Source organism: Bison bison, unplaced genomic scaffold (assembly GCF_000754665.1).
Source record: "Bison bison bison isolate TAMUID 2011002044 unplaced genomic scaffold, Bison_UMD1.0 scf7180017864229, whole genome shotgun sequence".
Taxonomy (NCBI): Eukaryota; Metazoa; Chordata; class Mammalia; order Artiodactyla; family Bovidae; genus Bison; species Bison bison.
Genome location: NW_011494801.1, coordinates 800,705 through 823,048, shown reverse-complemented (window position 1 = coordinate 823,048; position 22,344 = coordinate 800,705). Strand labels below are relative to the sequence as shown.

The 22,344-nt window shown below is 43.1% G+C and overlaps 1 protein-coding gene and 1 pseudogene across 2 annotated transcripts in view; one reads left to right on the top strand and one right to left on the bottom strand.

The window, feature by feature from the left end:
- DUSP27 (dual specificity phosphatase 27 (putative)) overlaps positions 1 to 22,344 on the bottom strand; it is a 69,532-nt gene that overhangs the window by 20,133 nt on the left and 27,055 nt on the right. The window contains exons 1-3 of one of the 2 annotated variants that reach the window (XM_010845996.1): positions 20,732 to 20,944; positions 11,750 to 11,981; positions 7,656 to 7,873 (exon numbers count right to left, since the gene is read on the bottom strand). In XM_010845996.1, coding sequence (XP_010844298.1) covers positions 7,656 to 7,873; positions 11,750 to 11,981; positions 20,732 to 20,846 — 565 coding nt within the window. In that variant the 5' untranslated portion in view covers positions 20,847 to 20,944. Of the gene's footprint in view, positions 1 to 7,655; positions 7,874 to 11,749; positions 11,982 to 20,731; positions 20,945 to 22,344 lie in introns of those variants that run through there. The other variant, XM_010845995.1, reaches the window with a different exon arrangement.
- On the top strand, positions 7,897 to 9,268 carry LOC104992955 (annotated as a pseudogene).

The window sequence follows — 22,344 nt, the reverse complement described above, 5'->3', positions numbered from 1 at the left end:
ATTTAAAGTAATTATTGATATATATGTTCCTATTGCCATTTTCTTAATGTTTGGGGTTGATTTTGTAGCTCTTTTTTCTTCTCTTGTATTTCTTGACTATATAAGTCCCTTTAACATTTGTTGTAAAGCTGATTTTGTGGTACTGAATTCTCCTAACTTTTGCTTGTCTGAAAAGCTTTTTATTTCTCCATCAATTTTGAATGAGATCCTTGCTGGGTATAGTAATCTTGGTTGTAGATTTTTCCTTTCAGTACTTTAAATATATCCTGCCATTCCCTTCTGGACTGCAGAGTTTTTGCTGTAAGATCAGCTGTTAAGTATATGAGCTTTCCCTTGTATGTTACTTGTTGCTTCTCCCTTGCTGCTTTAATGTTTTTTCTTTGTGTTTAGATTTTATTAGTTGGATTAGTATGTGTCTTGGCATGTTTCTCCTTGGATTTATCCTGTATGGGACTCTTTGTGCATCTTGCACTTGATTGACTATTTCCTTTTCCATGTTGGGGAAATTTCAAACTATATCTTTAAAAAATTTCTCATACCCTTTCTTTTTCTCTTCTTCTTCTGGAACCCCTATAATTCCAATGTTGGTGCATTTGATATTGTCCCAGAGGTCTCTGAGACTGTTATCAGTTGTTTTCATTCTTTTTACTTTATTTGACTCTTCAGAAGTTATTTCCACCACTTTGTCTTCCAGCTCATTGATTCATTCTTCTGCTTCAGATAATCTGCTATTCTTTCTAGAGTATTTTTAATTTCATTAGTTGTGTTGTTTGTCTATGTATGTTTATTCTTCAATTCTTCTAGGTCTTTGTTAATTTGTTCTTGCATTTTATCCATTTTGTTTTCAGTTTTTGATCATCTTTGCTATCATTATTCTGAATTCTTTTTCAGGTAGTTTGCCTATTTCCTCTTCATTTATTTGGACTAATGTGTTTCTAGTTGTTCCTTCATTTGTGTAGTTTTTGTCTGCCTTTTCATTATGTTTTTTTTAACTTACTGTGTTTGAGGTCTGCTTTTCCCAGGCTTCAAGGTTGAATTCTTTCTTCTGTTTGGTTTCTGCCCTCCTAAGGTTGGTCCAGTGGTTTGTGTAAGCTTGTAAAGGGTGAGATTTGTGCTGAGTTTTTGTTTGTTTTTCCTCTGATGGGTAAGGCTGAGTGAGGTGATAATCTTGTCTGCTGATGATTGGGTTTGTATTTTTGTTTTATTTGTTGTTTAGATGAGGCATCCTGCACAGGGTGCTACTAGTGGTTGGTGATGCTGGGTCTTGTATTCAAGTGGTTTTCTTTGTGTGAGTTCTCACTATTTGATACTCCCTAAGGTTAGTTCTCTGGTTGTCTAGAGTCTTGGAGTCAGTGCTCCCACTCCAAAAGCTCTGGGAACAAAGATTCCACAAGTGGTTTGTTATGGGATTGCTGCTGCTGCTGCTGCTAAGTCGCTTCAGTCATGTCTGACTCTGTGCGACCCCATAGACGGCAGCCCACCAGGTTCCCCCGTCCCTGGGATTCTCCAGGCAAGAACACTGGAGTGGGTTGCCATTTCCTTCTCCAATGGAGGAAAGTGAAAAGTGAAAGTGAAGTCGCTCAGTTGTGTCCGACTCTTCATGACCCCATGGACTACAGCCTACCAGGCTCCTTCATCCATAGGATTTTCCAGGCAAGAGTACTGGATTGGGGTGCCATTGCCTTCTCCTTGTTATGGGATTAAGTGAGATTAAAACAAATATCCAAAAAAGAGAAACCAAAGATGAACCCCAGACAAATGGCAATTACAAAATCAGGCAAATAATTAAAATAATGGAATATACACATATACACATATACACCCATGAGCAAAGTGAAAACGGTCCACCAACAAAAGTAAAGTACAGTAGATTGACCCAACAAACAAAGGAAATAAAAAATTATATTTACCAGTTAAGAACAAAACTAACTAAAGCACGAACTGGAAAACAAAACTAAAACAAGGTGCCAATTGGGGAATAAAGCAATGAAAATTAAACTACCAAATTGTTGATAGGAAAGGAAAGAAAGAAAGAATAGATATGCAAAGTTAAATAGAGATAGATTAAGAAGATTTATATACATTAATGGACTCTGTGGGAGAGGGAGAGGGTGGGAAGATTTGGGAGAATGGCATTGAAACATGTAAAATATAATGTATGAAACGAGATGCCAGTCCAGGTTCAATGCATGATACTGGATGCTTGGGGCTAGTGCACTGGGACGACCCAGAGGGATGGTGTGGGGAGGGAGGAGGGTGGAGGGTTCAGGATGGGGAACACATGTATACCTGTGGCGGATTCATTTTGATATTTGGCAAAACTAATACAATGTGTAAAGTTTAAAAATTAAAATACAATTAAAAAAAAATAAAGGCAGAACCACAAAAAAAATAAAATTAAATTAAATTAAAAAAAAAAAAAGATTAACTGCAAGGGGAAAAGAACAGTAGGAAAGACAAAGAAAGGAATAAATATAGAAAAATATAATAGGTTTAAAAAATTAAAATTATAAAGAAGAGAAAAGAAAGAAAAAACAGAAGAAAGAAAAAAAGAAAAAGGAAAACTCCACAGAACTGCAAAAGCCCAATGTAAAGGCAAAGGTTTATAATAGCAATAAAAAAATGTTACTGATTAAAAAATAAAGCTCAAAATCTTAATTAGATTACACAATGCCAATAAAATCAACAACTGCAACAGAGGTGGGTGGAAAGGGGAAAAAAATCCAAAGGAATCTACAGAGTGTCCAGGTTCGATGCATGATGCTGGATGCTTGGGGCTGGTGCACTGGGACAACCCAGAGGGATGGTATGGGGAGGGAGGAGGGTGGAGGGTTCAGGATGGGGAACACATGTATACCTGTGGCGGATTCATTTTGATATTTGGCAAAACTAATACAATTATGTAAAGTTTAAAAATAAAATAAAATTAAAAAAATAGGTCAAATCTTTAAAAAAAAAATAAAAATAATAAATGTTTTTCTTGAGTCACTGTTGTCAGAGTCCTTCCCCTTGCTGGGAGTGACAGTCCACCTCACCTCCCTCGGATGCCCTCCAACACTGTGCTGATCTCTGGACCTGCTGTGGGGGCAGCTCAGGTTCTAATCTTGTCCTACTCCTGTGTGTTCTTGCCTCTGTTGTCCACAAGTATCAGAACTAGTGCATTTTCTTTTGTGGGAGCTCTCAATGTCCTTTTTTATATTCCATAGACACAGTCTGCATAGTTGATCTTGTGGATTTAATCTACAGTTAGTATAGCTGGTGGGAAGGTTTTAACCACACTGCCCCTCGGTTTCAATTGTGGTTTTATTTCCACCTCTATATGTGGGTCGTCCACTGGGGTTTAGCTCCTGAGGCTGCCCTGGAGGGCTTGGGTCTGCCCCTGTGAGGGCCAGGTATGGAGGTGATGCAGCTGCTTGGGTCGCAGGGGTTCTGGCAGCACCAGGTACTCAGGGGAGTTGGTGGCTAGGGCAGCAGGAAATACAGTGCTCTAGGAGGGCATGGCACTCCATGGAGAAGGAAATGGCAACCCACTCCAGTATTCTTGCCTGGAGAATCCCAGGGATGGGGGAGCCTGGTGGGCTGCCATCTATAGGGTCGCACAGAGTTGGACAGGACTGAAGCGACTTAGCAGCAGTAGTAGGAGAGCGTGGCAACCAGTACTGGCCAGTACACTCCAGTATTTTTGCCTGGAGAACCCCCCTCCCTGACAGAGACGGCTGGCAGACCACAGTTCACAGGGTTGCAAAGAGTTGGACACTGCTGAAGTGACCCTGCACGCATAGATGCAAAACTTTTTTGCTTGTGGCAGCTCTGCTCCAGTGAGAGTTGAGTGTGAAGGTGGCCCAGCTGCTTGGCCTGTGGGAACCCTGGCGGCGCGAAGTGTGCAGGAACACGGACTGCCTCCGCCGCAGGAGTTATGGCCCTATCAGAGTCTTTTATTCGAGCCCGTTGTAGCTGGCAATCAGAACGCCTCTTTGGCCAGTCTTTCTCTGTAGCTCTGCCCATTCAGGCACATAGAGGGACCCCCCTGGCCGGGCGTCCTACTCTTGTTCTGCACATCAGTCACTTAAAGAAGCAAACTGGGTGAGGTCCTACTCTGTAGTTCAGTGCATCAGACGTTTGATGGGCCAGCCTCTCTATTCAGCTGCTGCCAATGCTGGCATGTGGGGAGAGAGAGGCTATAGTGATGGCTCCATCCCCTATGTGTGACTTAGCAGTATCGCCTTGCTTCCATGGCTACCTGGCTTTCCTCCACAGGCATTTCTTATCACAATCTCCTCCTTCACATCCCCTCGATCTGTCTCTCTGCAGTCAACAGCAGCCCTCGCCCTGGGCTCACTCCCCAAACTCCAGCTCCCAGCCGAGCTGCGCCTTCCAGGGGACCCTCATCCGTGTCCAGGGTATGTATGGCTGCAGCAAGGACTGTCTGATTCTCATTCCACTTAAGCTGCCACAGATCAGCTGTTTCACTCTCAGCCTTAAATGTTTCTCCTCCAACTCAGACAACTACCCCGATGTGTGATCAGACCCCTGCTTTAGTTCCCTCACTCACCGAGGGCAGGTCCAATTCTACTAACACTCCTGTTTTCCCCCTTAGTTCCTTCATCCTACCAAGTTTTGCATGGTTCTATATATTCTTTTCATCTGGTCAGGTACTCCTGTCCACTCTCAGCTGGTGTTATGCACGCACTTCTGTATCTTAAGGTGTATTCCTGATGTATCCATGGAGAGAGATGTACTCCACATCCACTGACTTCTCTGCCATCTTCAGTCCTCTTTTTCTGTCCTTTATAGTGCCCATACTTGCATGAAATGTTCCCTTGATGGCTCTAGTTTTCTCGAAGAGATCTCTAGCCTTTCCCATTACATCGTTTTCCTTTATTTCTTTGCATAGTTTATTAAGAAGGCTTTCTGAGCTCTCCCTGTTGGTCTCTGGAACTGTGACTAATTGGGTATGTCTTTCCTTTTCCCTCTTGCTTTTTTGCTTCTCTTCTTTCCTCAGCTATTTGTAAACCTCCTCAGAAAACCGCTTTGCTTTCTTGCATTTCTTTTTCTTGGCGATGGTTTTGGTCACTGCCTCCCATACAAAGTTACAAACCTTCATCCATACCTCTTCAGCCACTCTGTCTACCAGATCCAATCCCTTAAGTTTATTCATCACCTCCACTGTATAATCATAAAGGATTTTATTTAGGTCATACCTGAATAGCCTAATGATTTTCCCTACTTTCTTCAACTTAAGCTTGATTTTTGCAATAAGATGCTCATGATCTGAGCCAGAGTCAGCCCCAGGTCTGGTTTTTGCTGGTTGTTAGAGTTTCTTCATCTTTGGCTGGAAAGAACATAATCAATCTGATTTCAGAATTGGCTATATGGTGATGTTCACTTGTATAGTTGTCTCGTGTTGTTAGAAAGGGATATTTGCTTGACAAAACTCTGTTAGCCTTTGCCCTGCTTCATTTTGTACTCCAAGGCCAGACTTGCCTGTTGTTTCAAGTATCTCTTGACTTCCTACTTTTGCATTCCAATCCCCTATGATGAAAAGGAGCTTTGGTGTTCTAGAAGGTCTTGTGGGTGTTCATAGAACTAGTCAACTTCAACTTCTTCAGCACTAGTGGTTGGGGCATAGACTTGGATTACCATGATGTTGAATGTTTTACCTTGGAAACAAGCAAGATCATTCTGTCGTTTCTGCATATCTGAGGTTTTTGCATATTTTGTCATTTTTGGATATCTGAGATTGCACCCAAGTATTGAATTTAAGATTCTCCCGTTGACTATGAGGGCTACTCCATTTCTTCTAAGGGATTTATGGCCACAGTAGCAGATATAATGGTCATCTGGATTAAACTCATCCATTCTAATCAATTTTAATTCACTGATTCTTAAGATGTTGATGTTCACTCTTGCCCTCTCCTGCTTGACCACATCCAGTTTACCTTGATTCATGGACTCAATATTCCATGTTCCTGTGCAATATTGTTCTTTACAGCATCGGACTTTACTTTCACCACCAGACACATCCACAACTGAACATCATTTCTACTTTGACTCAGCTGCTTCATTCTTTCTGGAGCTATTAGTAATTGCCCTCTGGTCTTCTCCAGTAGCATGTTGGACACCTTCTGACCTGTGGGGCTCATATTCTGGTGTCATACCTTTTTGCCTTTTCATACAGTTCATAGGGTTCTCATGGCAGGAATACTGGAGTGATTCATTCCTCCAGTGGACCGTGTTTTGTCAGCAGTCTTCACTGTGACTCATCAGTCTTGGGCGGCCCCACATGGCATGGCTCCTCATTGAGTTATGCAAGCTCCTTCAGCATGACAAGACTGTGATCCATAAAGTGGGTGTATATGTGTGCTCAGTCATGTCCAACTCTTTGCCACCCCATGGACTATAGCCCTCCAGGCTCCTCTGTCCATGGAATTTTCAAGGCAAGAATACTGGAACAAGTTGCCATTTCCTACTCTAGGGGATATTCCTGACCCAGGGATCAAACCTGTGTCTCTTGCATTATACATATTTCCATTAAAAGTTACCCTTCCTGGCCAGTTGGTGATGACAGGAAATGTCCCTCCCAGGAATAATGACTAATATTTATTATAGTAATAGCTATAAGTTTTAAAACATTTATTATTGGTCCAATTCTGTGCTAAGTGAGCTCTTATATGCATTTTTGCAATTTTAATCCTCACAGTAATTTTAGGAGCACTAGATCTACTTGTTCTATAGGTAAGAAAATTGTGATTCCTTGTAGAGCATAGCAACTACTGACTGCAGCCTGGATTTTTGGGCCCCAGATCCTAAGCTACCACTCACCCCCACTGTATAAACTCCAGTCTCTCCTGTTGAGATCCTCACGAGACCAATGCCCATCAACTCTGTGGACAGTCTCTGATCATCCCACTGGGACAGCAGTGATAGCATCAGCTCTGCTCTCCTCATTCCCACTCTCACTTCCCCACCCAGTCTTGCCTCCAAAGCTCAAGGAATGAGTTTCTCATAATGTAGGTCAGCTCAAGGTGCCTTTCAGCTCCCTTCCCCCGGCCCTCAGCTTCCTGCACAATGGGCCCCTGCCATCCTCACTTGCCCACCTAACCCACCAGGCTAATCGCCTTGTGATTCCTGAACACATAAAGCTTATTCCACCTTGGGTCTGTGCGCTGACACTTCCCTTGCCAGGAATATTCTTCTTCCAGTTTTTCCATGGCTAGTTCCTCTTGTCACTCAGCTTAAATGTTTCCTTCTCAGAGAGGCCTTCTCAACCACTCTGGTAGGAGCTTGTCAGCCACTCCAGTACATCATCCCAGTTGTCATCTCTGCCTTACACTGATTGGTATCTGACCATTTTATTTTCTTTTTTTTTTATATTGTTCTGCCTTCACTGCAATGTAAGTATCAAAGGCCAGAAGCTTTGTCCATATCTTTCACCACAATGTCTAGAATAGCACCTGGCCCGTGTTGGGCCCTCAATAATTACTTATCAGGTGAATACTGCTCCATTCCTTTCCCCTTGTCCTAGAATGAGACAACAACCGTCTTAACATAGATGACCTCCAGACAGCAGATAACCTGGAGGTTTTCCTAACATTCTTTATGTTGCTCCTCCTGCTGTGGAATTCCAGCAGCCTGGAGTGAGCAGATGCCCTCACCTCTATAGGTCAGCAGGGCTTCATCCAGGAACTCGGCTGCCTTCCGGAAATGCTGGGAGATATCCACCTCAGGAAAGTCATCCACCTCCACACCCAGGTATTGGATCTCCAGGCCAGTGTAGAATTCAGGCCCCGTGTAGACACCAGTGCCATGAGCAGCATTCAGGATGTGAGTAATTCCCAGCCTCTTCAGCCTCCCCTTGTTCACAGCCACACTCCTAAAGAGAAAGAAGCAGGGACTTTTTTTTTTGCCAGCATCAGAACTAGAAAGGTACCTTACCTCTGAGATTGGAAGCCTGTTTCAGCAGGGTCAGGAGAGCCCAGCTGGGTGAAAACCACTTCCTCTGCTCCACGGTATGTCTGGGGCTTACTGCAAATATTGTTATAAAAATGGACCAGTGACCTAGTTCTAGCAAGAGAGAGAAGGGAGGGAGAGCTGGGCAGGGGAGGACAGGAGAAAGAGGAGAACAGGGCTGATGTGCAAGGAAAACATTGATTGACTGAGAAAGCTCTAGGCTAAAATTCCATGCCTTCAGGATCGACATTTATCAAGACACAAAAGTGGCAGTCAAAAATAATTATAAAATTAAGTATGTTTCACACTGATGTGGCATGCTATATTTTTCAAAGTGCTTTCATATGCGCTATTTTAATTTATCCTAATAATAAACTTAAGAAGTAGAATAACTATTCTTTTTCCCATCTGAAGATTGTAAAAATGAATCAACTATGTTTTAGGACTTGTTCCTAAGAAAAGACTCTGAACAAGAACTGGAGGTCAGGATCACTGACTGCCCAGAGCGGAAGTGGTAGAGCAGCCGGAAGTTGCCAGAGTTCCAGTCAGAAAGACTGGCAGGCAGACTTTGACAGGAGCCAGAGCCATGCTGAGGAGTTGGTGGCCATGGCGTTGGGTGAGCCAGTCTACAAGTCCGAGTACATCAAGATGGCACCTGAGAACAAAGTTAGTGGCCAGTCTGTATTGTGAGGAAGTCAGAACATCGTTCTCAGTGGCAAGACCATTGTGATGAACGACTGTATTATCCGAGGGGATCTGACAAATGTAAGAGTTGGACATCGTTGTGGTGTGAAAAGTCAGAGTGTCCTAAGGCCACCATTCAAGCAATTCAGCAAAGGTTGCATTTTTTCCTTTACATATTGGGGACCACATCTTTACTGAGGAAGATTGTGTGGTCAACGCAGCTCATATTGGCTCATATGTTCACATTGGCAAGAATTGTGTGACTGAGTGCTGATGTGTCTTGAAAGGCTGTTGAAAAATTCTTGACAACACAGTATTACCCCCAGAAACTGGTCCCACCATTCACTGTCTTCTCAGGCTGCCCAGGACTTTTCTCAGGGGAGCTTCCAGAATGTACTCAGGAGCTGATGACTGACATCGCCAAGAGCGACTACCAACAGTTTTTGCCCTTGACACAGGTCTAATGTCTCTGCCTTGTGTCTTGAATTTGATTGAACTCTAAGATGAACTTGGGGACAAAGTGAGCCAGACAGCATCTACAAAGAGCTCTTGTGTCTTTGACACCTCCCACACTCTTTTTTTGTTGTTGTTGTTGACTTCCCTGGTGGCTCAGATGGTAAAGTGTCTGTCTACAATGCGGGAGACCCAGGTTCGATCCCTGGATTGGGTAGATCCCCTGGAGAAGGAAATGGCAATCCACTCTAGGACTATTGCCTGGAAAATCCCATGGACAGAGAAGCCTGGTAGGCTACAGCCCATGGGGTCACAAAAAGTCAGACACAACTGAGTGACTTCACTTTTCACACTCTTTTTTTGCTTGTTTGTTTAATTCTTTAGAATTTCTCAATCCTCCCAGGCTCTAAGCTCTTAAGACTTTAATAACAGAACGACTGGAGGGTTGTCTCCAAATGCTGTGCTTAAACCATATCTATTCACTGTCACTCTGTACCATGACGGGGGGAGCATAGACTCATCTGTTTCCAGCACTCCCGCCCTTTGCCCTGCGGGCAGCCGGTGGAGCAGGGCACTCTATCCCAGTGGGGAGGTTGTGTGCAGCCCTTGGCCACGAGCTGCCACAGTGAGCACCATTCGCAGGGGTCACTGTTGGCTTCCCTGCTGCTCATGCAATTGGCCAGTTGCCACAGCTGCTTGTCATTTGCAAAAAAAAAAGTGTTTGCCACTTTTCAGTGCCCAGGTTCCTCTTGGCTACTAAAACTTGCAGGGAGGGTGGTTAGTATTTCTCTTCTTTCCAAAATGACCTGATCATCTTAATTAGGGGTGAATAATTTAAGACTTTCTAGCGTTCTATTCCAGGGCCTTGGCTTTCATTAAAAGGGGGGCCCTTAGCATTCAGATTTTGTTTTTGCAAAGTCCCATGTTTGAGTCTCATGTATGGATGGACTAGACTAGCAGCCACTCCTTGTCTCATGGTGTTTAGGGGCAGCAGTGTATGCCTTATTTCACTGGAGATGTAGCATTTGTGACACTTGCTTTCTGGCCTCAACCATTCAAACCATCCTGCATTTGCCAGAAATCTCACAGTTCAGACCAAAATATCAATACTTGGGTCCAATCTCATATGTACATGGGGATCTCTTAAAATCATTCTGGGGGCTTGGAGTCCCGAGGAGTAGACAGAGTTGCCAGTGCTGTCCTTATCTTCTGGGTAATGGCACAATCCTTCCCGTTCTGCTCTAGTAGGAAGACTTAGAAGTGAAGGCCTGAGAAGGTCGGCCTTGCCTGATGCTCTAGTGCTACTGTGAATGGGGTAGGACAGTTCAGCCTCAAAGGTTAGGATCTAGCAGCAGCTGTCTTGACTTAATATCTGGTCTGGGGTTTGCAAAAAGAACTCTATGTAGTCACCTCTGCTAGTTCAATATAAAACTGCTTTCTGGTTTCTCATTTTTTATGTTTGTACATTAAAGGTGTGACACATGAAACAAACAAACAGAAAAAGAACGGGAGTTTGGGATTCCTAGTTCAGAGTTCTTTTTACTGCAGTGGAACAGGTGGAGCTTAGTTTGAAGAGCTTCTGCACACAGCGTTGCCCAAGAAGAAGCAGAGGCCTTCAGCTGGGGATTTCTGGAGATGCCCAGAGTCTCTGTTCATCACAGTGTGAATGTTTCTGAATCTATGGAGCTAATTAGAGATCACTTGGGACTTGGTGCCCAGCTCTGGGAATTGGGTTCTGGGCAACATATTATACCATGCTGGAGTATAAGACCCAATGTCCAAAGCTATTTTACCTATTGCCTGCTTTCAGGGCCCCAAATTCCCTCCCTTATATTGGGAAAAGATCTCATTAAGAAGCCAGTAGATCAGCAAAAATGGTTTCACAAATCAGTCTTTTGTTACCAATTATGTACTGGCAAGACCATGATGAAGGAATAAGATGTGAGTGAGTTGTTTGGGGTTTTGTTCTGGATACCACTGATAAACTTTTGAAAAACAACATTTTGTTTTCTGATTATAAAAATAAATGTTTACTGTAGGATATCTATACAATTCAAAAATCACTTATAGAACCACCTCCCAGCAAGAAGTATTGTGAAATTTTTATCACATTTGTTTCTAATTTGTTGTCTATGCAAAAGCACATGTGCACACACACACACACACTATATCAGTTAGTATCATATCGTATATACAGGTTTTGGAACCTATCTATCCTCTTAATATATTGTGGATATTTTCATAAGTTAGTAAGTACATATAAAATCAATATTGTCAATGGCTCCAAGTGCCCCATTATATGGTTGTTACGGATGTCATGGAATAATGGTAATAGTGAGGTGTGTGCTATTGGCAAGGCTCTGGGCAGGTAGGAAGGCCCAGAGAGGGCACCTGGGGCAATGGGGAAGGCTGTGAACGAGATTCCTGTCAGGAGGTTGGAGGATAAATAATCATACCAGCATTTTTGCCTGGGAATCCCTGTGTGCAGATGGGTGGGCTGAGTCTTTCTCCAAGGTGGGGGCTGGAAAAATGCTCAGGCAGCATCCATTTGCTGGATGGAGCTATTGGAGCTGTTGGTCCAAGTTGGGGGAATTTCATCTCTCTTGGGCACTACCCAGAGGGCTGGGACAAAGGCTCATGACCATCCAGCCATCAGACTCACTTCTCTGCTATGAAGACGTTGGGCCAGACCTCATCCACCTCATTCCAGGGAGCCTCTTGGCGGTCTTGGACCAAGGCCCGCTGGAGGTCCAGGATGCAGGGAGTGTTGTACAGGCTGGTGTCATCCATCTTCTCCCTGACGCGGTTGTACAGGTCCTCCACCAGCAACTGCTCGGCAGACTCCAGCATGCCTGGACACTCTGCCTCGACTCTGACCCCACGTGGCTTGAGTTCTAGGGGGAGAAGCAGCATTCTCATCAAAGAGAAAGAACACCACGACCCTCCCTGCTCCTTGGAAGAATCCACAATTGGCCCATTTTCTGCCGGGACTCTGTGTATGGGATGAATCTGATCTTCCAGGAAGGACTTAACAGGGATCAGCAGTAGCATAGATGTACTGGGGTGGGAGAAGGGATGTCAGTTTCCCTCATCTCCTCCCATATTTCTATAAAACTGGCTGATAGTTTCTTGGACCACGGTCCTTAAGTAGCTAGTATATGTCCGATTTATACTTGTAAAACCCATAGTGAAACAAAATGTATGCTTAGATGCATTTACCAGATGAATACATGACATTCTTTAGTAACATAATTCATTCCATTAGTTCGAATCCATTATGTACAGAGGGCAAATAACTGGGAAAAGTAAAATTTTCAACAGTCACTTATGCTAGGTCATGTTCTAATACACCTTTAGTTTACTTATTTCATTTATTGTCTGAATGCATTACTTGGGCACAATCTCAAAAATGACAGAGTGATCTCTGTTCATTTCAAAGGCAAACCATTCAATATCATAGTAATACAAGTCTGTGTGCCAACCAGTAACGCTGAAGAAGCTGAAGTTGAATGGTTCTATGAAGAGCTACAAGACCTTCTAGAACTAACACTCCAAAATGATGTCCTTTTCATCATAGGGGACTGAAATGCAAAAGTAGGAAGTCAAGAGATATCTGGAGTAACAGGCAAATTTCACCTTGGAGTACAAAATGAAGCAGGGCAAAGGCTAACAGAGTTTTGCCAAGAGAACACACTGGTCATAGCAAACACTCTCTTCCAACAATACAAGAGAAGACACTACATGTGGAATCACCAGATGGTCAATACCGAAATCAGATTGATTATGTTCTTTGCAGCCAAAGATGGAAAAGCTCTATATGGTCAGCAAAAAAAAAAAAAAGACTGGGAGCTGACTGTGGCTCATATCATGAAATTCATGAACTCCTTATTGCCAAATTCAGATTTAAATTGAAGAAACTAAGGAAAACCACTAGGTCATTCAGGTATGACCTAAATCAAATCCCTTACAGTGGAAGTGACAAATAGACTCTAGGGATTAGATCTGATAGAGTGCCTGAAGAACTATGGATGGAGGTTTGTGACATTGTACATCCCCAAGAAAAAGAAATGCAAAAAAGGCAAAATGCTTGTCTAGGGAGGCCTTACAAATAGCTGAGAAAAGAAGAGAAGCCAAAAGCAAAGGAGAAAAGGAAAGATATACCCATCTGAATGCAGAGTTCCAAAGAATAGCAAGGAGAGATAAGAAAGCCTTTCTCAGTGATCAGTGCACAGAAATAGAGGAAAACAATAGAATGGGAAAGACTAGAGATCTCTTCAATAAAATTAGAGATATCAAGGGAACATTTCGTGCAAAGATGGGCACAAAAAAGGACAGAAATTGTATGGACCTAACAGAAGCAGAAGATATTAAGAAGAGGTGGTAAGAATACACAGAAGAACTGTACAAAAAAGATCTTCAGACCCAGATAACCATGATGGGGTGATCACTCACCGAGAGCCAGACATCCTGGAATTGGAAGTAAAGTGGGCCTTAGAAAGCATCACTAAAAAACAAAGCTAGTGGAGGTGATGGAATTCCAGTTGAGCTATTTCAAATCCTAAAAGATGATGCTGTGAAAGTGCCACGCTCAGTATGCCAGCAAATCTGGAAAACTCAGCAGTGGCCACAGGACTGGAAAAGGTCCATTTTCATTCCAGTCCCAAAGAAAGTCAATGCCAAAGAGTGTTCAAACTACCGCACAATTGTAGTCATCTCAAACACTAGCAAAGTAATGCTCAAAATTCTCCAAGCCAGGCTCCAGCAGTACATGAACTGTGAATTTCCAGATGTTCAAGCTGATTTTAGAAGAGGCAGAGGAACCAGAGATCAAATTGCCAACATCTGTTGGCTCATCAAAAAAGCAAGAGAGTTCCAGAAAAACAACTACTTCTGCCTTATTGACTATGCCAAAGCCTTTGACTATGTGGAGCACACTAACTCTGGAAAATTCTTCAAGAGTTGGGAATACCAGACCACCTTACCTGATTCCTGAGAAATCTGTACGCAGGTCAAAAAGCAACAGTTAGAACTGGACATGGAACAGACTGGTTCCAAATTGGGAAATGAGGACATCAAGACTGTATATTGTCACCTTGCTTATTTAACTTATATGCAGAGTACATCATGCAAAATGCTGGGTTGGATGAAGCACAAGTTGGAATCAATATTGCCAGGAGAAATATCAAAAATCTCAGATACACAGATGATACCACCCTAAAGGCAGAAAGTGAAGAGGAACTAAAAAGCCTCTTGATGAAAGTGAAAGAGGAGAGTGAAAAAGTCAGCTTAAAACTCAACATTCAGAAAACTAAGATCATGGCATCTGGTCCCACCACTTCATGGCAAAAAGATGGGGAAACAACGGAAACATGAGAGACTTTATTTTGGGGGGCTCCAAAATCACTGCAGATGGTGACTGCAGCCATGAAATTAAAAGATGCTTGCTCCTTGGAAGAAAAGCTATGGCCAACCGAGACAGCATATTAAAAAGCAGAGCCATTACTTTGCCCACAAAGTGCATATAGTCAGAGCTATGGTTTTTCCAGTAGTTATGTATGGATGTGAGAGTTGGACTGTAAAGAAAGCTGAGCATGGAAGAATCGATGCTTCTGAACAGTGGTGTTGGAGAAGACTCTTGAGAGTCCCTTGGACTGCAAGGAGATCCAACCAGTCAATTCTAAAGGAAATCAGTCCCGAATATTCATTGGAACAACTGATGCTGAAGTTGAAACTCCAGTACTTTGGCCATCTGATGCAAAGAACTGACCCATTGGAAAAGACTCTGATACTGGGAAAGATTGAAGACAGGAGGAGAAGGGGCTGACAGAGGATGAGATGGTTGGATGGCATCACCAACTCAATGGACATGAGTTTGAGCAAGCTCTGGGTGTTGGTGATGGACAGGGAAGCCTGGCATGCTGCAGTCCATGGGATTGCAGAGTCAGACATGACTGATCAACTGAACTGAACTGACTGCCTCTCTAGAGTGTAGGCACCTGTGATCACAACCTCCCAGCTCTATGACAGCTGGGAAAACTTTGCAATGAGCCCTGATGCCAGTCACAAGACATCATACAGGACCTTTTTGACAACAGCCCAGAAAAGCTCAAATTTCAAATGAATTCCCTCTTGAGTGAAACTTTATCTTCTCCTTCCAATGTATTTTCTTCCAAATTATCAAATATAGAGGAAAGTAAGATCTTTCATTTCTCTAAGAATTTATCAGTTCAGTTCAGTCACTCAGTCATGTCTGATTCTGCGACCCCATGGACTGCAGCACCCGAGGTCTCCTCGGTGCTGCAGTCCTTGGGGTCCATCACCTGTCCATCATCCAACTCCCAGAGTTTACTCATACTCAGGTCCATTGAGTTAGTGATGCCATCCAACCTTCTCATTCTCTGTCAGCTCCTTCTCCTGTCTTCAGTCTTTCCCAACATCAGGGTCTTTTCCAATGAGTCAGCTCTTTGCAGCAGGTGATCAAAGTATTGGAGTTTCAGCTTCAGCATCAGTCCTTCTAATGAATATTCAGGACTGATTTCCTTTAGGATGGACTGGTTGGATCTCCTTGCAGCCCTAGGGACTCTTGAGAGTCTTCTACAACACCACAGTTTAAAAGCATCAATTCTATAGCACTCAGCTTTCTTTATAGAACAACTCTTACATCCATACCTGACTACTGAAAAATCATAGCTTTGACTAGACAGACCTTTGTTGGCAAAGTAATGTCTCTGTTTTTTAATATGCTGTCTAGGTTGATCATAACTTCTTCCAAGGAGTAAGCGTCTTAATTTCAAGGCTACAGTCACCATCTGCAGTGATTTTGGAGCTCAAAAAAATAAAATCTGTCACTGTTTCCACTGTTTCCACATCTATTTGCCGTGACTAATGGGACCTATGGTCATGTATGGATGTGAGAGTTGGACTGTGAAGAAGGCTTAGCACCGAAGAATTGATGCTTTTGGACTGTGGTGTTGGAAGAAGACTTTTGAGAGTCCCTGGGACTGCAAGGTGGTCCAACCAGTCCATTCTGAAGGAGATCAGCCCTGGATTTTTTTTGGAAGGAATGATGCTAAAGCTGAAACTCCAGTACTTTGACCACCTCATGCGAAGAGTTAACTCATTGGAAAAGACTCTGATGCTGGGAGGGATTGGGGACAGGAGGAGAAGGGGCTGACAGAGGATGAGATGGTTGGATGGCATCACCAACTCAATGGACATGAGTTTGAGCAAGCTCTGGGTGTTGGTGATGGACAGGGAAGCCTGGCATGCTGCAGTCCATGGGATTGCAGAGTCGGACATGACTGATGACTGAAATGAACTGAACTGAACTGATGGGACCAGATGCCATGATCTTAGTTTTCTGAATGTTGAGTTTTAAGACAACTTTTTCACTCTCCTCTTTCACTTTCGTCAAGAGGCTCTTTAGTTCTTCTTCACTTTCTGCCATACGGGTGGTGTCATCTGCATATCTGAGGTTATTGATATTTTCCCTGGCAATCTTGATTCCAGCTTGTGCTTCTTCCAGCCTAGTGTTTCTCATGAAGTACTCTGCATATAAGTTAAATAAGCAGGGTGACAATATATAGCCTTGACATACTCCTTTCCCGATTTGGAGCCAGTCTGTTGTTCCATGTCCAGTTCTAACTAACTGTTGCTTTTTGACCTGCATACAGATTTCTCAGGAGTCAGGCAAGGTGGTCCTGTATTCCCATTTTTTAAAGAATTTTCCACAGTTTGTTGTGATCCACACAGTCAAAGGCTTTGGCATAGTCAATGAAGCAGAAGTAGTTGTTTTTCTGGAACTCTCTTGCTTTTTGATGAGCCAACAGATGTTGGCAATTTGATCTCTGGTTCCTCTGCCTCTTCTAAAACCAGCTTGAACATCTGGAAGTTGACAATTCACTTATTGTTGAAGCCTGGCTTGGAGAATTTTGAGCTTTACTTTACTAGCATGTGAGAGGAGTGCAATTGTGTGGTAGTTTGAGCATTCCTTAGTGTTGCCTTTCTTTGGGATTGGAATGCAGACTGACTTTTTCCAGTCCTGTGGCCACTGCTGAGTTCTCCAAATTTGCTGGCATATTGAGTGCAGCACTCACAGCATCATCTTTTAGGATTTGAAATAGCTCCACTGGAATTCCATCACCTCCACTAGTTTTGTTCGTAATGATGCTCCTAAGGCCCACTTGACTTCACATTCCAGGATGTCTGGCTCTAGGTGAATGATCACACCATTGTGATTATCTGGGTCATGAAGATCTTTTTTGTACAGTTCTTCTGTGTATTCTTGCCACCTCTTCTTAATATCTTCTGCTTCTGTTAGGTCCATACCATTCTGTCCTTTATTGAGCCCATCTTTGCATGCAATGTTCCCTTGGTATCTCTAATTTTCTTGAAGAGCTCTCTAGTCTTTTCCATTCTACTGTTTTCCTCTATTTCTTTGCATTGATCACTGAGGAAGGCTTTCTTATCTCTCCTTGCTATTCTTTGGAACTCTGCCTTCAAATGGGTATATTTTTCCTTTTCTCCTTTGCTTTTGGCTTCTCTTCTTTTCACAGCTATTTGTAAGGCCTACTCAGACAGCCATTTTGCCTTTTTTTGCATTTCTTTTTCTTGGGGATTGGTCTCGACCCCTGTCTCCTGTACAATATCATGAACCTCTGTCTGTAGTTTATCGGGCACTCTGTCTATCAGATCTAGTCCCTTAAATCTATTTCTCACTTCCTCTGTATAATCGTAAGGGATTTGATTTAGGTCATCCCTGAATGGTCTAGTTACTAAGGAGAAGGAAAAAGAAGGTAAGTAGGAAACAGGTGTCCTCCATGTTGGTCATAGCCTCTTCCAGCACCACCTCTTCTCCATGGGTGAAATGTGGGTGAAGAGTGCAGCCGCATTTGGCAAATAGATGTGGCCTTGCTCTTCATGGAATGAGCAGGTGTGTGTAAGCTGGGCATGGCACTCAAATTCTGTCGATCCAGGAGTCCTGAGTTCTGCTGAGGGCTGAGGGCTTCATTTCCCTAAAGCTTCCCTTTCCTCTCCTCCCTTATTTCTGCACCACCTGCTGGGCCCCACATCCATTCACAGGTCTCAGCTCTAAGTGTTCTTTGATCTCCATTTCAAAAGCAGAAAGAAGGAAACCTCTGCAATCCCAGTGCTCTATTTTGTTTAAAAATAGATGAAGTGTTCCTATTTTCTCCACCACTCTGGACTCTCCTGGGGTCTTAAATGGCAAATGTAAAAGCCTTTCTCTTTCCTTACTTCTAAGTAGAAGTAAGATTTCTACTTAGGTATTTTTACTACACTGAGAAAAAGACTCCCCACTGCCTCATTAAAACATGCAGCTGGGCCTTCCTCAGCTATTTACATAGCAGGGGATTGTTTTGAGTTCTTTTCCTTCCTGTTTAAAACAAATGTGCCAGTTCCTTACCCACACCGGGTACTTTCCCTAGGTTTCTAGTCCACACCTCAGCCACATAAGTTCTCCCATTTATTTCTACTCCTGGAAGTTTCTTCAAAAGACAGTTAAGCCCAGACAATTCTCTGCACTCTCTCAGATGTGTGGCATATGCAGACTTTCCTGAAATTGGAAGGTTCTGCCACATCCATTTTTACATCTCTAGTCATTACTGAGTAGGGCAATGTTTTGAAAGATCACTTGGTACATTTTCCTTTTTTCTGTAATTTATTCTTTGCTTCTTCTTCCACCACCCATCAGCCACTCAGACTACTGAAACTTTGACTTAATGCCTAGATATGACCTAGGATTGGGAAAAAATGCATTGCTCATTTTCAGGTCTCAGTATAAACGTTGAATGTCCCTAGAACCCCACAGACCTGACAGTGAAGCTTTCAAAGAGAGCACATGGTTTTCTCACTACTCCTTAAACTGGACTCTTACTCACACACAAACCTGGAGAGTAGAGCAGAAAGGGAAGCGCAGAGCATGGATGATGCAGGATGGGCTGTTAGGGACATTCCTAACCACTCAGGAGGGACAAAGAACTTTCAGAGTTAGAGTGGTGCTGTGAGCAGTTTAGAAAGAACTGGATTGGGGTCAAGACACCTTGGCCAGGGCTTATCTGGTGACTCAGTGGTAAAGAATCCTCCTGCCAGTACAGGAGACATGGGTTCGATCCCCGGTCCGGGAAGATCCCATATGCTGTGGAGCAAATAAGCTCATGCACTGCAACTATTAAGCCTGAGCTCTAGAGCCAGGGAACTGCAACTTCTGAAGCCTCTGCACCCTACAGCCTGTGCTCTGCAACAAGAGAAACCACTGCAGTGAGAAGCCCTCACACTGCAACGAAGAGTCCGCCACTCGCCACAACTGGAGAAAAGCCAGTGCAGCAACAAAGACCCAGCACAGCCAAAAATAAATAAATAAAAAGTCAAAATGCACACCTAGGCCTGCCTAGGAGTGAGGCAATAGCAACCCCAGGAAGGGCAATAAAGAAAACAGAAAAAAAGTAGTTATTTGAGAAGATGGAGCCTCCTGGGATTCCCAGACCAACAAGCAACATCAGGTAAAATATCTCATTCCTCATCAAGTGTGTAGGAGACCCAGATGTCCTCAGAGACCCAAAGGATCTAGGGCCTAAGGAAGACCTGGGGTTACATGGAAAGGGAGTAGTATGTTTGCTTCTCATCACTAGGGAAGCGATCCTGGCCACCAGCTGTGGATGCCAGATTAGGCTCAAGGCCAGGTGGGTGCTGTGTCATTAATAGGACTGCCTTACCCCACTATCAGAGAAGGCAATGGCACCCCACTCCAGTACTCTTGCCTGGAGAATCCCATGGACCGAGGAGCCTGGTGGGCTGCAGTCCATGGGGTCGATAAGAGTCGGGCACAACTGAGCAACTTCACTTTCACTTTTCACTTTCTTGCTTTGGAAAAGGAAATGGCAACCCATTCCAGTATTCTTGCCTGGAGAATCCCAGGGATGGAGGAGCCTGTTGGGCTGCCATCTATGGGGTCGCACAGAGTCGGACACGACTGACATGACTTAGCAGCAGCAGCAGCAGCAGCAGCAACCCCACTATACTCATCAAAGTGAGACAGACACAAAAGGCAAAGGCATGAGAAGGGAGAGGAATGAAATTGTGAAAGATTATTGCCCAAATTTCCATCCAATCTGGATGCGTATCCTTGAATGAAATATTGTATGGGTTCTGCTCTAAAATTTCCTGTATAAATATTAACATCTTTTTCCATTCCATCTTTTTTTTTTTAACCTTCTCCCCATTCATACTTCAGTGTGAAAACTATCTTTAATCTCTGGTGTAAATGCAGGTTTAAATATAGACATGCCCTTGAACAGAACTCTGTGGATGCTCCCAGCCATTTTGGGGGCTCTCAGATCTGCATCTGTAGCATAACCAGGACCCCTGAGTTTAACTGAAAAATTGGAGTAGAGGCCCTAGTGGCAGATTGGAGTTACCTCCCTGGCTGTTGACTAGAGAACTGTTCACACTGAGACATAATAATTTCCACCCTGTCCCATGAAGGTTGATGAGGAGGGGTTGGAGGACCTGCTCTTCTTAATGTGATGGGAATCACATGAGAAACACATGACATCTCCCAATGAGCCCCTTCTGAGGGTCTCCAGATGACCCATGGACCCTCCCACCTGGCGTCTGATGGCATCACCTTCATTGATGATCTGTTTAGCTGCAACAGCTGAGGAGAGGTGAATGGGATCCATGAAAATGCTTTCTGTTTCTGCATCTGAGACCATTGAGTACCTGAAAGAAGAGGATATCATGTGAGATGACTTAGAGCATCTGAATGGAAGGTAATCTTTTTAGACAAGAAACCTAGATCCGATTATAGCCATGAGTGGCAAACAATGAGAGATAAAAGGAATGCCTTCTGTAGGATAAAAGGAATTCCTCTGTAGATATAAAGGAAAGGAAAGACTAAGTGAAAAAGATCCAGAGCTCACCATGACACCTGGAAAAGAGGTCTTTCCTTTCCTTTATATCTACAGAGGATTTTTTTTTTTTAAGTGAGAAGGCTTAATGGATACCATTTTCCCACAAAAATTCCATCATGCCTCATTTGTTTTATAGTCAAACCCTCCCTGTACCTCACCCCCTGGCAATCACCAATCTGTTTTCTGTCCCTAAGTGTGGCCTTTTCCAGAAGGTTAAATAAATGTGATAATATAGTAGTCTTTTTGATATGGTTTATTTCACTTAGCAAAATGAATCTGAGTCATCTAATCTATTGCAATAATAGAATAATAATAATAATAGAGTCAATAAGTTGTTCCTTCTTATTGCTGAATAATATTTCATTTCTTAGGCACTGCAGGCTATTGCTGCCATCGCTGTCACACTGCCTGAGTGAAGACGGTGTATTCCATAGGAAAGTATGATACACTTACTGCTGATGTGGTGATACTTTGGATTCTGGTTTTCTTCCTCAATCTGCCTGCTACTATTTACTTTTCAGAATCCTGAAACAGTTGCTGTATCCTTCTGTCCAGGTTTTATAAGGGCAATCCATGGGAGAGTCTGGGTGAAGGGTGTGTTTGCCATCTTTTCCATAACTGAAAACTTGTACTTTATCTTTTTGATTTTAAAAGTCTGAAGTCAATATGTTTCCTGACTCTTATAATTGACCTATTTTCTCTCTGTGGAAACCAACAGGGTCTCTTTTAGTTTGCAATGTTTAGAAATTTCCTGGTGATGTTCCTTTTTTGGTATTAGGTCTAGAAGGTCTTGTAGGTGATATCCTTTTCATCATAGGGGACTGAGATGCAAAAGTAGGAAGTCAAGAGATACTTGGAGTAACAGACAAATTTCACCTTGGAGTACAAAATGAAGCAGGGCATAGGCTAACAGAGTTTTGCCAAGAGAACACACTGGTCATAGCAAAGACCCTCTTCCAACAACACAAGAGAAGACTCTACACATGGATATCATCAGATGGTCAATATCGAAATCAGATTGATTATGTTCTTTGCAGCCAAAGATGGAAAAGCTCTATACAATCAGCAAAAACAAGACCAGGAGCTGACTGTGGCTCAGATCATGAACTTCTTATTGCCAAATGCAAACTTAAATTGAAGAAAGTAGGGAAAACCACTAGCTTATTCAGGTATGACTTAAATCAAGTCCCTTAAAATTTTGCAGTGGAAGTGACAAATAGATTCAAGGGATTAGATCTGATAGAGTTCCTGAAGAACTATGGACGGAGGTTCATAACATTGTAAGGGGGCAGTGATCAAAATCATCCCCAAGAAAAACAAATGCAAA